The sequence below is a fragment of the Phocoena sinus genome, chromosome X (genome assembly GCF_008692025.1).
Source record: "Phocoena sinus isolate mPhoSin1 chromosome X, mPhoSin1.pri, whole genome shotgun sequence".
In the NCBI taxonomy this organism is placed as follows: Eukaryota; Metazoa; Chordata; class Mammalia; order Artiodactyla; family Phocoenidae; genus Phocoena; species Phocoena sinus.
Genome location: NC_045784.1, coordinates 43,722,679 through 43,735,676, shown reverse-complemented (window position 1 = coordinate 43,735,676; position 12,998 = coordinate 43,722,679). Strand labels below are relative to the sequence as shown.

The window sequence follows — 12,998 nt, the reverse complement described above, 5'->3', positions numbered from 1 at the left end:
GGTATTAGAAGGTAGGGTCTTTGGGAGGTGACTAGGTCATGAGAGTGGAGCCCTCATGAATGGCATTAGTGCCCTTATAAAAGAGACCCTAGAGAGCAACCTTGCCCCTTCACTATGTGAGGACACAGCGAGAAGACAGCCGTCTAGGAACCAGGAAGTTGGTCCTCACCAGACAGCAAATCTGCCGGCACCTTGATCTTAGACTTCCCAGCCTCCATAACTGTGAGAAATAGATGTTTGTTGTTTATTAGCCACCTAGTCTACACTATTTTGTTATAGTAGCCTGAACAGACTAAGACAGGCAGTTATCATTTAGCTTAAAATAGTTACATCTATCTTCTGGAGATTGTTCTGTAATATTCTTTTCTTACTCATCAGGTTTTAGTATCAAGGTTATAGCAGCCCCATAAATTGAATTAGGAATGCTCCCTCTTTTTCTACACTCTGGAATTGGTTCTATAAAATTGGAATTATTATTATTATAAATAATTATTATAAATAATAATTATTATTCCTGGAGTATTTCACCAGTGAAGCCATCTGGAGACAGTTTTGGCAAGCTATATGTCTGTAGTGATTTGTCCATTTTATCTAATTTTCAACCCAATTGGCATAAAGTTGCTTTTTTGGACATTGAGCAAATTGTCACATCAGTGGAGGGCCACAGACACATGTCTGGACTTTGATATTTGACAAAGTCAGGATATGCTCATTGAAAGGTGAAATATGGGTGTGTTGAATTTGTTTTCACTAGCTGTTTTCCACTTCCAGACCTCTGCAATGCTATTCCTTCTTACTGGACTGCCCTCTCTTCCCCTTCATCACCTAGTGGATTCCTTCTTGCTTTGTGTGGTGTTTTTGTTGTTGTGGGTGAGGGTGGGGGGAGTTGCTTTGCTTGTTTGTGCACCACGCGGCTTGCAGGATCTTAGTTCCCTGACCAGGGATCTAACCCGGTCCCTGGCAGTGAAAACACCAGGTCCTAACCACTGGACCACCAGGGAATTCCCGCTTCTTGTTTTTTAAAATGCAGTTCAGGTACCACATCCTCCAAGAAGGCTTCCAGAGTTCCCACAGTGGACTAAGCATCTGTCCCAGGGTCCCCGCAGCTCACTGGATCCATCACTGCTAATGTACTAACCACACTGCACTGAAATTCTTTCTCTGCGTCTGTCTCCCCCACTAGACTGTGGGCTCCTTCCTCTGTGTCCTCAGAGCAGAGCAGACGTCAACACTTGTGGAACTAAAGTGAGCTGTAACCACTGAATGACCAACTAAGTTCTCTAGCCGTGTCTCTATATTTTCCCACATACGTTTGTTTGTTCTTTTATTTCATTCAATAGGTATTTATTGAGAACTTACTATGTGCCAGGTAGTGTTCTAGAAGAGTGGCCAGTGAGGAAAGAGGAAAGAGGAAAACTACGAGAGCGTGGTATCCTGGAAACCAAGTGAAGAAAGGATTTCAAGGCTGAGGAGATGGTTAACTGTGTCAAAGGCTGCCAATAGGTCAAGTAAGACGAGGTCTGAGACTTGACTGTTGATAGAACAATGTGAATATCATCAGTGACTTCAGCACTTTTGCTGAAGTGGTTGGGCAAAAAAATCCAATTGTGGTTAAGGAAAAGCACTGGAGCCCTGGGGGAGAAGGACTGAAGAAAGCTGGTATAAAGTTTTGCTGTGAAGGGAAGCAAACAAATATATGGTGTTTTATTTTGCTATGCAGAGTTTTTTATTTGCATGCAGTATATACATCTATCCTTTCTTTCAAAGCTTCTGGGTTTCCAGTTTTGAGTTAGAATGCAATGTCTGTGGACAGCAACTCTGAAATGAATTTTTCACAGCACATTAAGTCCTCTGTCCTTTCTGAGGCCTCCTCACTCTTGAGGGCAGAGGACTCTCCCTGCTAGTGTCAAAGGCTGTGTTTTGGGTTTTTTTTTTCCACTAACCTCAAAACCTTGTGGCTGATCCACAACAAACATCCCCTCAACCACAGCTGACCACATGTCATGCGGTCATGTATGTGACACCAAACACTCATGTGGCCACCATTCTTCCTCCCTCCCTGGCAGAATGTGAAAAAGACCAAAGGACCTGCCCCCCAAAGACCACCAGACCACATGGATTAGTACCATAAGATGAGGTGACACAGATCCTCAAGGACATATTGAAGCAGCAGCAGCAGGCAATGACCACATCCCACCCACCCCTACCCACTCCCCACCGTGGTCCTCCCACAGAACGTGACCACCCTGCACATTCAGACCCAAACAGGAGAACACTGCACAAGACGACACATCGTTTCTCATAGAGCTGTATTGTGGCATATAATAATAGGTACTCTATATAAATTAAATTAAAAATAAAGCTCCAGCAGGTTGCACAGGTTGGCTGTTAATAAATATATCTCTGGGTAATTGTGCCCCAAGACCAGCTCATGACCACTCTCCCTCATCCAGAGAATTATACAAAAATAAATACAGGCTTGGGGGGGGGCGGGATGGGAAGGGAGGACATGCCCAGTTCCATTCTGAAAGTTCTCACTCACACCATCCACCCATGCTGTTTCTCTCCACTGGTATCACCGCAGGGAGCCCCATGCTGACTGGAGAGCTAAGGGACAGGAAGGCCTCTCTCCAGTCAAGCATTCTCAGAAGCAAAGGACCCTTCGCTGTACAGGCCACACATCCCATCTGAACCCTCTGGGGGGAGGGGCTACCCCTCCCCAGAGAGGGGGAACCTGTTATTGCTGATCTCACAAGCAGCTCCTACGAGAACCAGGCCAGAGAGAGGCACAGCGCAAGCACCAGGAGGGACATACCACTGTTCAGAGCCACGGGGACCACCACCAGCCCAGCCAGGACCCCCAGAGTCTGGGTCAAGGGCCCCCAGAGCTGGGGAGGCAATACACACACACTCTCTGCAGGGGCTGCTAGGGTTGGAGACCTCTTTGGGGGCTCAAGGCTTGGGCCTGAACCCTCTTCATCCTGGGAGCTCACATGGGGCCTGGCCAGGCTGGAAGGACAGACTTCAGCCCCCAAGGAACCAAGGAGGGGGAGATCTTGCCCCTGCAGGACTGGAGCAGCTGGCTCCTTGCCGAATACAGAAACCGATCTGTCTGCCAACTCAGTGGTAAACTCCATCTGGACTTCTGTCCCCCCTGGTGACCCAGTCACCCCAGCTATCACCCTATTCACATGCAAAGAGTCAGAGTCCTTGCCCATCCCCTTCTCTGGAGCCCCAGTGAACTGACCCTCCATACTCAGAACCACAGGGCTGTTACATCCTGAGCCTTCTGCCCACGGGAGCCACACATCTCCCATAGTGGCTACCACAGGATGGGCCCCAGAGAGGATTTCCGGAGGCGATTCCTTGGGGGTGTCCCCTTCTGGGCTGGAGGGTATGATGGGGAGCCCCTCTTCCCCCTCCCCCTCCTCATCAGGGTCCTCGGTGTCCTTGATGAGCTCCACACCACGCCCCAGCCTGGCATAGTGCAGCGTGATCTCCTCAGCCAGGGCACTGTTCAGGGCCCGCTCGGGGCCAGGCCACTTCAAGATCAGGTCGCGGTCCGTGAGTATGCCCAGGGGATGGCTGGGAGATACCCCCCCATCTGTGGGGCCCTCCCCACTACCTCCTGTCCCACCAGCAGCCACGGCAGCCCGCAGGCGGCTCAGGTGAGACAGGTAGAGCTGCTCCAGCTCCTGGTCAATGGTGTCCTCGCCAAGCAGCTCCTCCAACCCACTCACGACCTCCAGACCCCCGGGGGTCTCATCCATGATAGCTCCCACTATGGGGTCCTTTCGGCCCCTTCCATTCTCTCTGGATACTTCCCACGTAGCCTCCACCTGTCGCTGGCTGGGTTCCAGGAACGGCCCAGCTGCCCCCTCACTTGCATCGGGCCCCGAGGCCTGGTCCCTGGGAGAGCCACCCAGGCCACAAAGGGAGGAAGAGAGGGGAATCCTGATGGCCGGTGCCTGTGGGACCTCTGTGAAAGCCACAGGTGGACTTCTTCTGGGAACATCACCTTCCTCTGGGGGTTTGCCAGTCACTGTAACTTCAGAAACCTGGAGCCATAGGGGGAGGGGGGAGGGAGGGGAGAGAAAGGGAAGGGAATGAAGAAGAGGAAGGGATGGAACAAGCAGAGACAGTGAGAATTGGTGACAGCGCACATCCAGCCCCACAGGTGTTTCCAAGTGAAAACTCCATAAAGAACTATAATTTTCTTAACTCCAAAGACTATGTCTACATTAAAATAACAAAATTAGGTAGAATAAAAGGGGGCTTCCTGTAGATCATAAAGCTGAGGAATTCAGTGGGCACCAATATCTGGTGAATGACTACCAGTAACTACTGTTGGTTGACCTCCAAAACATATCCAGAATATCCATATGAATTCATGTATTTTCTCTTTTAAACAAAATTTATTTCCTAGCCCTGTCTTTTGACAAGGCCTAGAAACAATGACCAATCTAGTAGCAACAAGCACATCTAGCACCCAGATCTTGGTTTCTAAATACCATTCTCCACTGAAAGGAATCAGGGCTTCTGAAATAAATGACTGTTCCCAGGTTCGGGGCAGGGAAAGTACAAGATGAGGCTGGGACATATTGACATACAAGAATGTGAGAAAGTGCTCAAAGAATGTTGGGGATGTATCAAAAGAACTCTAGAGCCAATGAAAATAAGCTCCCACTGGCCAGAGACAATTCAATTTAAGTGTCAAAATAAATAAATAGGTGCAATGGGTTGAAACTCATCAAATATGTTTAAAATTTATGAGTTATTAATGCCACCCCAAAACTTAAAACCCTTAATTGGTCACCTTTGGAGAAGTTCATTTCTTCTGAAAAGTGGTAAATAAAAGGGAAGTTTTTAAGTATTTATCCAGCTTTTTCTATACAAACTATATACCCTCAGGGCATATATGCTCAAGGTAGCCAAATAGTTGATGTGAGAAAGTTTTTCTTTAGAGAAGAATTCCAGCTAATAAATAAAATGGAAATAGAATTAAGTAGAATCAATTCTATTTAAATTAATTTAATAATAACAGGTTATATTTAATAAAAGTAATAGTAATTAAATTTAATACTAGATGAAATTAATTAAATAGAATAAATTAATAAAAATGGAGTAGAAATGTGTTTCCACGTGGATGCAATCAGCCAAATCCAGACTGTGGGAAACTCTATAGGACAAACAAGGCTTCTTCAACAAACAAATTGCAAGAAAAGTGAGACAGATTTAAAAATCTAAAAACACCCATCAACCAAATACAATGTATTGACCTTGTTCGGACCCTAAAATACTTATGAGACAAGGAAATTTGAACACTGACCAAATATTTGATGATCCTAAGGAATTATTGTTAATTTTCTGAGGGGTAATGTGGCATTGTGGGGTTTTTTTAAAGAGTGCTTAATTTTCTGAAATACAAACCAAAGTATTCAAGGATGACATAAAGTCTGGATTTTTTCCAAAATAATTCCATAGGGAAGGTGAGAGGAGGGGCTGGGGTATAGAAAAATGTAGGAATGGACGTGTTGAAATTTGTTGAAGCTGGGTGATGAGTATATGTGGATTCATTATACTGGTTTCTTTACTTTTATTATTTATTATTATTTTTTTTGGCCACTCGCATGGCACGTGGGATCTTAGTTCCCCGACCAGGGATCAAACCCATGCCCTGTACAGTGGAAGCACGGAGTCTTAACCACTGGACTGCCAGGGAATTCCCAGTTTCTTTACTGTTATATGTTTGAAAATCTTTGTAATAAAAAGTTAACACACACACACACACACACACACACACACACACACACACACACACTTACATCTCTAGAATCTCTCTATCTCCCTGCCAGCACCAGCATCGCTCACCTGGACCACTGCAGTGGCCTCCTCCTCAGGGTCCCCCAGCTTCCACCCTCAACCCTGCAGTCTATTTTCCTCACAGCAGCCAGAGGAAGCCTGTTAAATCCTAAGTCAGATCATGGCCCTCCTCTGCTCAAGACCCTCCTGCGGCTCCCCTATCGTCCAGAGTAAAAGCCAGAGTCCTCTCCATGGCCCGTGAGGCCCCACGTGATCTGTGCCTCCACTTCTCCCACCTCACCTCCTGCCGCTCCCCCTCACTCACTGCTCCGCTGCAAGGCCTCCTCCTTGCTCTTCCTCACACATACTAGCCATGGCCCCGCCTTGAGGACTTTGCACTTGCCTGAGATGTTCTTCCCTTACCTTAGTTATCCACATGCCTCACTATTCCACTTTCTTCAGATCTTCTCTCAAATCTCACTGACCACCAAGGCCTTCCCTGGCCACCCAATCTGAAGTTGCAAACGTCTTCCCTCCCCCAACACCCGCCCCACACACACATACACTCTCTCTCTCTCTCTCTCCTTATCCCTTTATTTCTTTTTTCCTTAGCACTCATCATCATCTAAAATACCATATATTTTAACTGCTATTTTGTTTTATTATGTCTCACTCCACTAAAATGTAAGTGAGCCCCATGAAGAGACAGTGTTTGGGTCATTACTGTATTACCAGTGTCCCTAACAGTCTTTGGCACAGAGCAAGCACTCAATAAATATTTGCTAAACTAACAAATGACATTTCTATAAGCCCAGGCAAATAACTGCATTCTACCCTTCTGCCACCAAGTTCTGATTTGGGGGGCCACCCCCCAACCTAGGGGAGACCCAGAGCAAGTCAGCCCCACCACCCAGCCTCCCATCGGGCTGTCCATCCAGAGGCTGCCAGGCCTGCTTACCTGAAGTGTCATCTGGGGCCACGGACGGAGAGGCGTGGGGGCCACCAAGGGACCCACTGACTCCTGGACATCAGGACGCTCTGCTGGAAAGAAGAGGACAGCGTTGGGGCCAGGCAAGGGTATAAACAAGCCTGGTTTGGTTAAGAAAATATACTCTTCTAGCCAACTGGCAGATTTGCCTCTGAAGCTTTCTGTGACAGTCTAAGGCAGAAGGTGCGTCTTAATTTGTGGAGAAAGAAAAGGGGAGGAAGAAAGAAATGTTAAATATAAGCTAAAAGTCCCCAGCCTGCCAATTGCTTACCCACAGCAGGGGTATTATCGTCTGCACTCTTCATCCTCAGCTCCTCCTCGTTAGGCCTGTGGGGCGGAGGAGAGAATGCATGGATCTGATGCCCTGAAAGGCCGGTTCTGCCACCTACCGGCACCTTCTGAGCCTCTCTGCTGGCCCACCCTCACCTGACAGCTGCTGTTTTCTCTTCTGCTGCCTCTTTCTATCCTCTGGTCATAAAGTCCTACACACTCACTGTAGAAAATTGACGAAATACAGGAAAGCGTAAGGAAGCAGGAGAAAAGTCACACATCAGCCAGAGGCAACCATCGTTACCATTTTGGAAAATTTCATTCCACACATTCTGTGAATCGTTTAGATTCTGCGGGCATAATTTTGCAGCTGGCTTTGTCCATTTAACAGTAAGAAGCAGCATTACATACTTTTGTAAACCTTTGAAATGGCTGCTTACTACCCCTATCACATGGGCTGACCTTAATGTACGTAGCCATTCCCTTCCTACTAGGCAGCTAGGTTGTTTCCTTCATCTTGCTCCCACAAAGCAGACTTTGGCAGACATCATTGGGCATAGCTTAGTGAACATTTTGGATCATTTCTTTAGAGTATACTTCTGGCTGTGGAGGAAACCATCTTTTCCAAGAAAGGGCAAGCAAGGACTGTGGGGCACAGGAAACAGCAAAGGGAAGGAAGGAAGCAACTGGAGAATGGGAAGGAGGTCAGCGGAAAAGGCAGTAACCCGAGATCACAGAGGCCTAGGTCCCTCCGCCAACCCTCCACCCATCGACATATCAGCCTGGCAGGGCACTTAACCTCCCTGAACCTCACCCTCCTCACCTTAAAACGGAGCACAGGGGAGCCAGCATGTGTACAGCAAACACAGGGCAGTCGAGGGAAATGACATCAAGCCAGACACCAGGGCCTGGCACAGAGCAGGGGCTGAATCAAGCATAGATATTTGTTGGTCTTTTTCCTCATTTGCCAGGCAAGTCAGACCCCAAGGTCTGAGTGGTGGAAACCAAGGGTATTTCAGTCAATCCCTGCCAGGGGTGAGGGCATGAGGATCATGGAGAAATCGCTGTTCTCATTCTCACCAATGAGTATCAACTGCTTACAAATTAAGGCAAATGAGGGAACCATTAACTAAAACACATGCGGAGACCTGAAAAGAGCTGAGGTAATAACTCAAACCTTCTTTCTTCCTCAGAAGTAACAGGATGATGTTGACATTTCGGTAAGTGGTTGCAACTTTTTTGAAAACACATAATCAGTTACCTTCACAATTACCTACAGAAACAGAATATCACTAGCTGACCTGAATATAGTGCTTACTATGGTACTTCGTAGCATAGCTTCACATATATTCATTTAATTCTCATGAGAACCCTATGAGATAGGTACTTTTACTCTTTTGAAGTAGGCAGTTTTATTATCCTCATCTTACAGATGGTGAAACAGAAGCCAAGTAAATGGCTCAAGGTCATGCAGCAAAGATCGAAACCCAGGTCATTCAGCTCCTAAGTCTGTGCTCTCAACCAACAAACTGCTCCTTCTTGGATGAGGGAAGCTGGGGTCTTACCACAGCCTCATCTCCAATCCTTTCCAGGGCAGATAGAAAGAGGCAGCAATAATGGACAAGATCCCTCCCTCCACCTTCATTCAAGCTTTGCTTTTGATCTGCCTTTTGCCCACACTCTCATTCCCAGTTTCCCTGCCTTCAGGGGACATGTGGCTAGGAGACCACCAGACACAGAAATAGCTGCAAGAACTGGTTTTTATTAGCACCCTTGGGGAGGAAGCTTGAACCATGTACATGGATCTAGAGTCTGGAAGATCTGGAAGGGACCATCTGGTTTTCTCCACAGACTAGGGCTCACACATCACACCAGAGGTATTTGAGTCAGAAGACTACAGGGCATGAAGTAGGTGACTCCAGGAGCCCAGCCATCAATTCCTGCACTTCACGGATGAGAAAGGGGGATTCGGAGCAAATTGGCTTGGCTCTGCACCACTCCCCTTAGTAGGTCAAAAATCCAGGTCTTTGGATTTGTGGCCCAACACAATTTCTGCTGACTTCTTTTGCTAGTGTAGTCCTTCATTAGAGAAAATGTCATCTTCCTAGGGTCTTCTAAAGCAAGCATCCTCAAGACCCGCAAACAAACAGAGAGGCAGCCCTCCTCCCAGGGCAGGGCTAGGCAAGCCTTCCCCTGCCATCTGGCCCAGTGCAGGTGCATGATAACCAGGCTTCTAAAAGCCACTCCAGAGTCCTAGATGTACATGAGAGAGAAGAGAGGGGAACTCAGGATGCAGCCAACCAGCAGGAAAAGAACTTCATGGTCCATTTGAAGGAAAAAGAGAGAGAAGAAAAACAAATACAAAACAAATCCTTCAGCCCCCAGAACATCTCTTCCAAAGCCGGGGAGGGCGAGAAGAGGGGGAACATCCAAAAATCACGTCAAGTAATTCAGCCAATCCCCAAATCCACGAAGTCAGCAGAAGTACACAGGTCACTCTCCCTACTTCCAAAGTCAGAGAGATGAAAGCAGGAGGCACAGCATCTATTGTTCACCTCCTCCACCGTGGGCCCTTTTCATTGATACACCAAGTCATTTGAAAACCCTCACATCTCTCCTTCAAAGCAACACCCTTCCCTTTGCAGAAACTGTTCCCAAATGCAGAAACTGAGGCTCAAGGAACAGTATCTACACCTACTAACTACTAACTACACACCACACTGATAACATCCAAAGAGGGTTCCATTTTGAAGACAGTGTGTGAAACTGTGGGCTTAAAAAAAAAAAAAACACTAAATATCCTTGAACTGTCTTTCACAGTAAATATTTGGAGGCAGCTATGACTTTAATCAAAAGGAGGATAGTGAAAGAAATGGAGTACAAATGTATACTGACTCACTAATCAGTAACAGAGAAGAGGGGTTCTTAGAAAAATGGGGAGGGAGATTAAGAACAAAACTGTACCTCCCGTATGCTTGCTAATTTTCGAGAAGGAAACTTGCTCTTTTGGCACCAACCCCACACACGCCACGTGGTATTGCCTCAAGGGCAGTGGGCAGTCACGAACCGGAGCACAGACCAGGGGGCATCTTGGACACTCATCCTCTGGGTGCTCTCGTGAGAACTAGTCAAGACAGTGTAGTCCAGGATGGGCTGTGTCAGGCCTGCATGCCTGTCTCCTGGGTGTGAAAAGTCTTCCTGCCATCAGGAGACTCAATGGCCTGACCTCAGAAGGCACCCAGGGAGACCAGGGTGTGAGATTTCAGAAAGAGGTGCTGTGGGCCCCAGCCTAGGCCAGCCAAGACAGAACAAAGAAGTCAATCGCCACAGAGAGTGAGTGAGCAAGTGAAGGCTGACAACCTCTGTGGAGAAGAGCAAAGCAGACTTTCAGAGCAGTCACATCACTGCCACCACCACCCAAGTCCTCTGAGAGCACCCCCAACACTCGTGTTTTCAAAGAACCTGGCCAGCCCAAAGTGGGTCATGCACTGAAACCCAAAGGGAAACTCAGCAGACCCCAGCTCCCATGCAGTCAGCCTGAAGATAACGCTGACTCTCCGAGGGGACAGGTGGCTTCGGAAATCTGCCCGAGATACTTGGAATCCCAGTTACCCTGAGCCATCTGCTTTCTAAAAACAACAGGGTTTGAAGGAGGCTGTGAAAGCCACCAAGTTATGTGGGGTACTTCTCTGTCTTCCCCAGCTAGTCTGTGTCAGTGTCAGTTCTGGGACTTATGGACAATCCAGCAGGGCAGAGGGAGGAAGCTGAGCAGTTTGTTGTGCTATGAGCTTCTGCTACAGCAATGACTTCATTCATTTGGCCGTGACCCACGGTAAGAAATACGTTTTACATCATAACCCAGCACACACCCATATATACATCTCTCTGAAAACCAGTTGTTCTTTGAATGAGATAACGCTTACCTTTACTACGTGTTGTGATGCACTCATTATTTTCTATGCTATTTTTTTTAATGTTTGTTGGAATCCAGTAAATTTATTTCACATCTTAATAAAGGGTCATGACATGTAGTTTTGAATAACCCCAGCTCTGCCACCTACCAGCTGTGTGACCTGGAGCAAGTTACTTAACCTCTCTGTGCCTCCGTTTCCTCATCTGTGAAGAGGGTATAATAGTAATACTTACCTCAGAGAGCTGTTAGGCAGATTGAGGAAATATTTGAAAGTCGCCTTTAAAGTGCTTAACAAACAGTACTCCACTCCAAATTCCCACTGAGAGAAACTGAGGCTCTGAAGAGGAAAGCAACTTGCCCAGCATTGCCCAGCTGGTAAGACACATCACCCAGCCCGGCACAGCAGTTGAGAACTGGGGCACCAGAGCAGGAGCACCCAGCTCAGATTCTGGCTGTGCTGCTTTCATAACACGTGGCCTCAGGCCCACATCCCTCGACCATGATGCCCTATCAATTTTCCGTGGAAAAGAGGATCACTTTCACACTAAAATCCTCACTCCAGACAACTGAGATGACCCCTGGCCCATCCTGTTTCGACTTTGATTGTTCTGATTTCCCAACTGCCAACTCAGATAGCAAGTTGGGTCCCCATCCACTCAGCTACAGGTACACCTAAAAATTATTGAGGGCTTACTGTGCATCAGCCCAGGGCCAGACTCTGGAGACACAATGGTGAGCAAACCCGACTAGGAAGCTTACAATTTAGCGTGCAGGAAGACATCAAAAAAAGATACTCACACTCATTCTTTCAACAAACATTTATTGAGCACCCGTTAAGTGCCAGGCACCGTGGCAGGCCCTGTGGGAATACAGTGGTGAACAAAAGCAGACCATGTCCCTACCCCTCACGGAGCTTACAGTCTAGCAGGGCAGAGAGGGTCATCCGATAATCCCCTAATGAAGGTCTAACTACAAACTGAGGTCAGGGCCTTCAGAAAAGGAAAGAATGCCCTAGAACAAGGGGCCTTGGCCCAGACTACAGGGTCAGGGAGGGCTTAAGATGCTTAGAAGGAAAATGAGCAATGGAGGGGTCAGGGAGCGAGGGGCTGCTGAGGACTCTATGGAGGTGATGGAGTCAATCTCGAACAAGGGGAGTTTGAGGCATCTTTGGGACATCGGCCAAGTAGAGATACTGAGTTTGTATGTATGAGGCTGAAGGAAAGAGTAGGGAGAAAGAGAAGAACCAGAGAGTTCAGAGGAAAAGCAGCAGAGGATGGTCCCAAGGCAAGGGAAGAAAGTGTTTTAAATAGGAGTGCTCAACCACTTCAAGAACACCAAAAAGCCACCTATGGAATCTGGCAGATGCAGGGGCAGAAGTGAGTGGAGAAGACAAGTGTAGGCAACTCTTTAGAGGGGGGTCGACAGTGAAGGGGAGAAGGGTGATTGGGTGCTGGCCAGGAGCAGTCGGGACAGAGGTGGGGTCAAAGCACAGATTTCTAAGACAGCAGAGACACTGGCATGTATAAAGGCCAATAGACAGGCTCAAGCGAGGAGGGGCAGTGAAAAGCTGCCAGGAGAGAAAAGGGTAACTGATTATGTCAGGTTCTGGAGCAAGTGGCAGAAAACTGGAACCCAGAGCACAAATGGGGAGACTGGCCTGAGGGAAGAAAAGGACCCCCCTCCTCCCCTGTAACACAAAGGAGGGAAATCAGTTTGCAGGCTTGGGGGCTACAAGTTGTGGGGAGTTCCATTCTTATAGCTTCTACTTGTTCTTTTGAAGCAGGAAGTCTGAAGGTAAAGAACATTTGAAAGAGTCACCTCAGGGACGAGACAAGAGTGGATCAGAATAAAACAGTAGGACTGCCAGGCAGGGTGGAAAATGACCCTGGATTTGTGGCAATGCTCATCTCCTCTGCTCTATGACATTCTCTAACAGGGCTTGCCTGCTTGGTTGGTCAGTTGCTATAAAAAGACCCAGGCCTGAGGTGGTTGGGATGGACAGGCTTCCAGGAGGAAGCACTCTTA

General features: G+C 47.5%; 1 protein-coding gene across 2 annotated transcripts in view; it reads right to left on the bottom strand.

Annotated features, from left to right (window-relative positions):
• Positions 1–2,292: 2,292 nt before the first annotated feature.
• PPP1R3F (protein phosphatase 1 regulatory subunit 3F) overlaps positions 2,293–12,998 on the bottom strand; it is a 15,351-nt gene continuing 4,645 nt past the window's right edge. Inside the window, exons 2-4 of one of the 2 annotated variants that reach the window (XM_032619767.1) lie at positions 7,062–7,117; positions 6,761–6,843; positions 2,293–4,058 (exon numbers count right to left, since the gene is read on the bottom strand). In XM_032619767.1, the coding sequence (XP_032475658.1) occupies positions 2,763–4,058; positions 6,761–6,843; positions 7,062–7,117 (1,435 nt within the window). In that variant the 3' untranslated portion in view covers positions 2,293–2,762. The remainder of the gene's footprint in view (positions 4,059–6,760; positions 6,844–7,061; positions 7,118–12,998) is intronic. The other variant, XM_032619768.1, reaches the window with a different exon arrangement.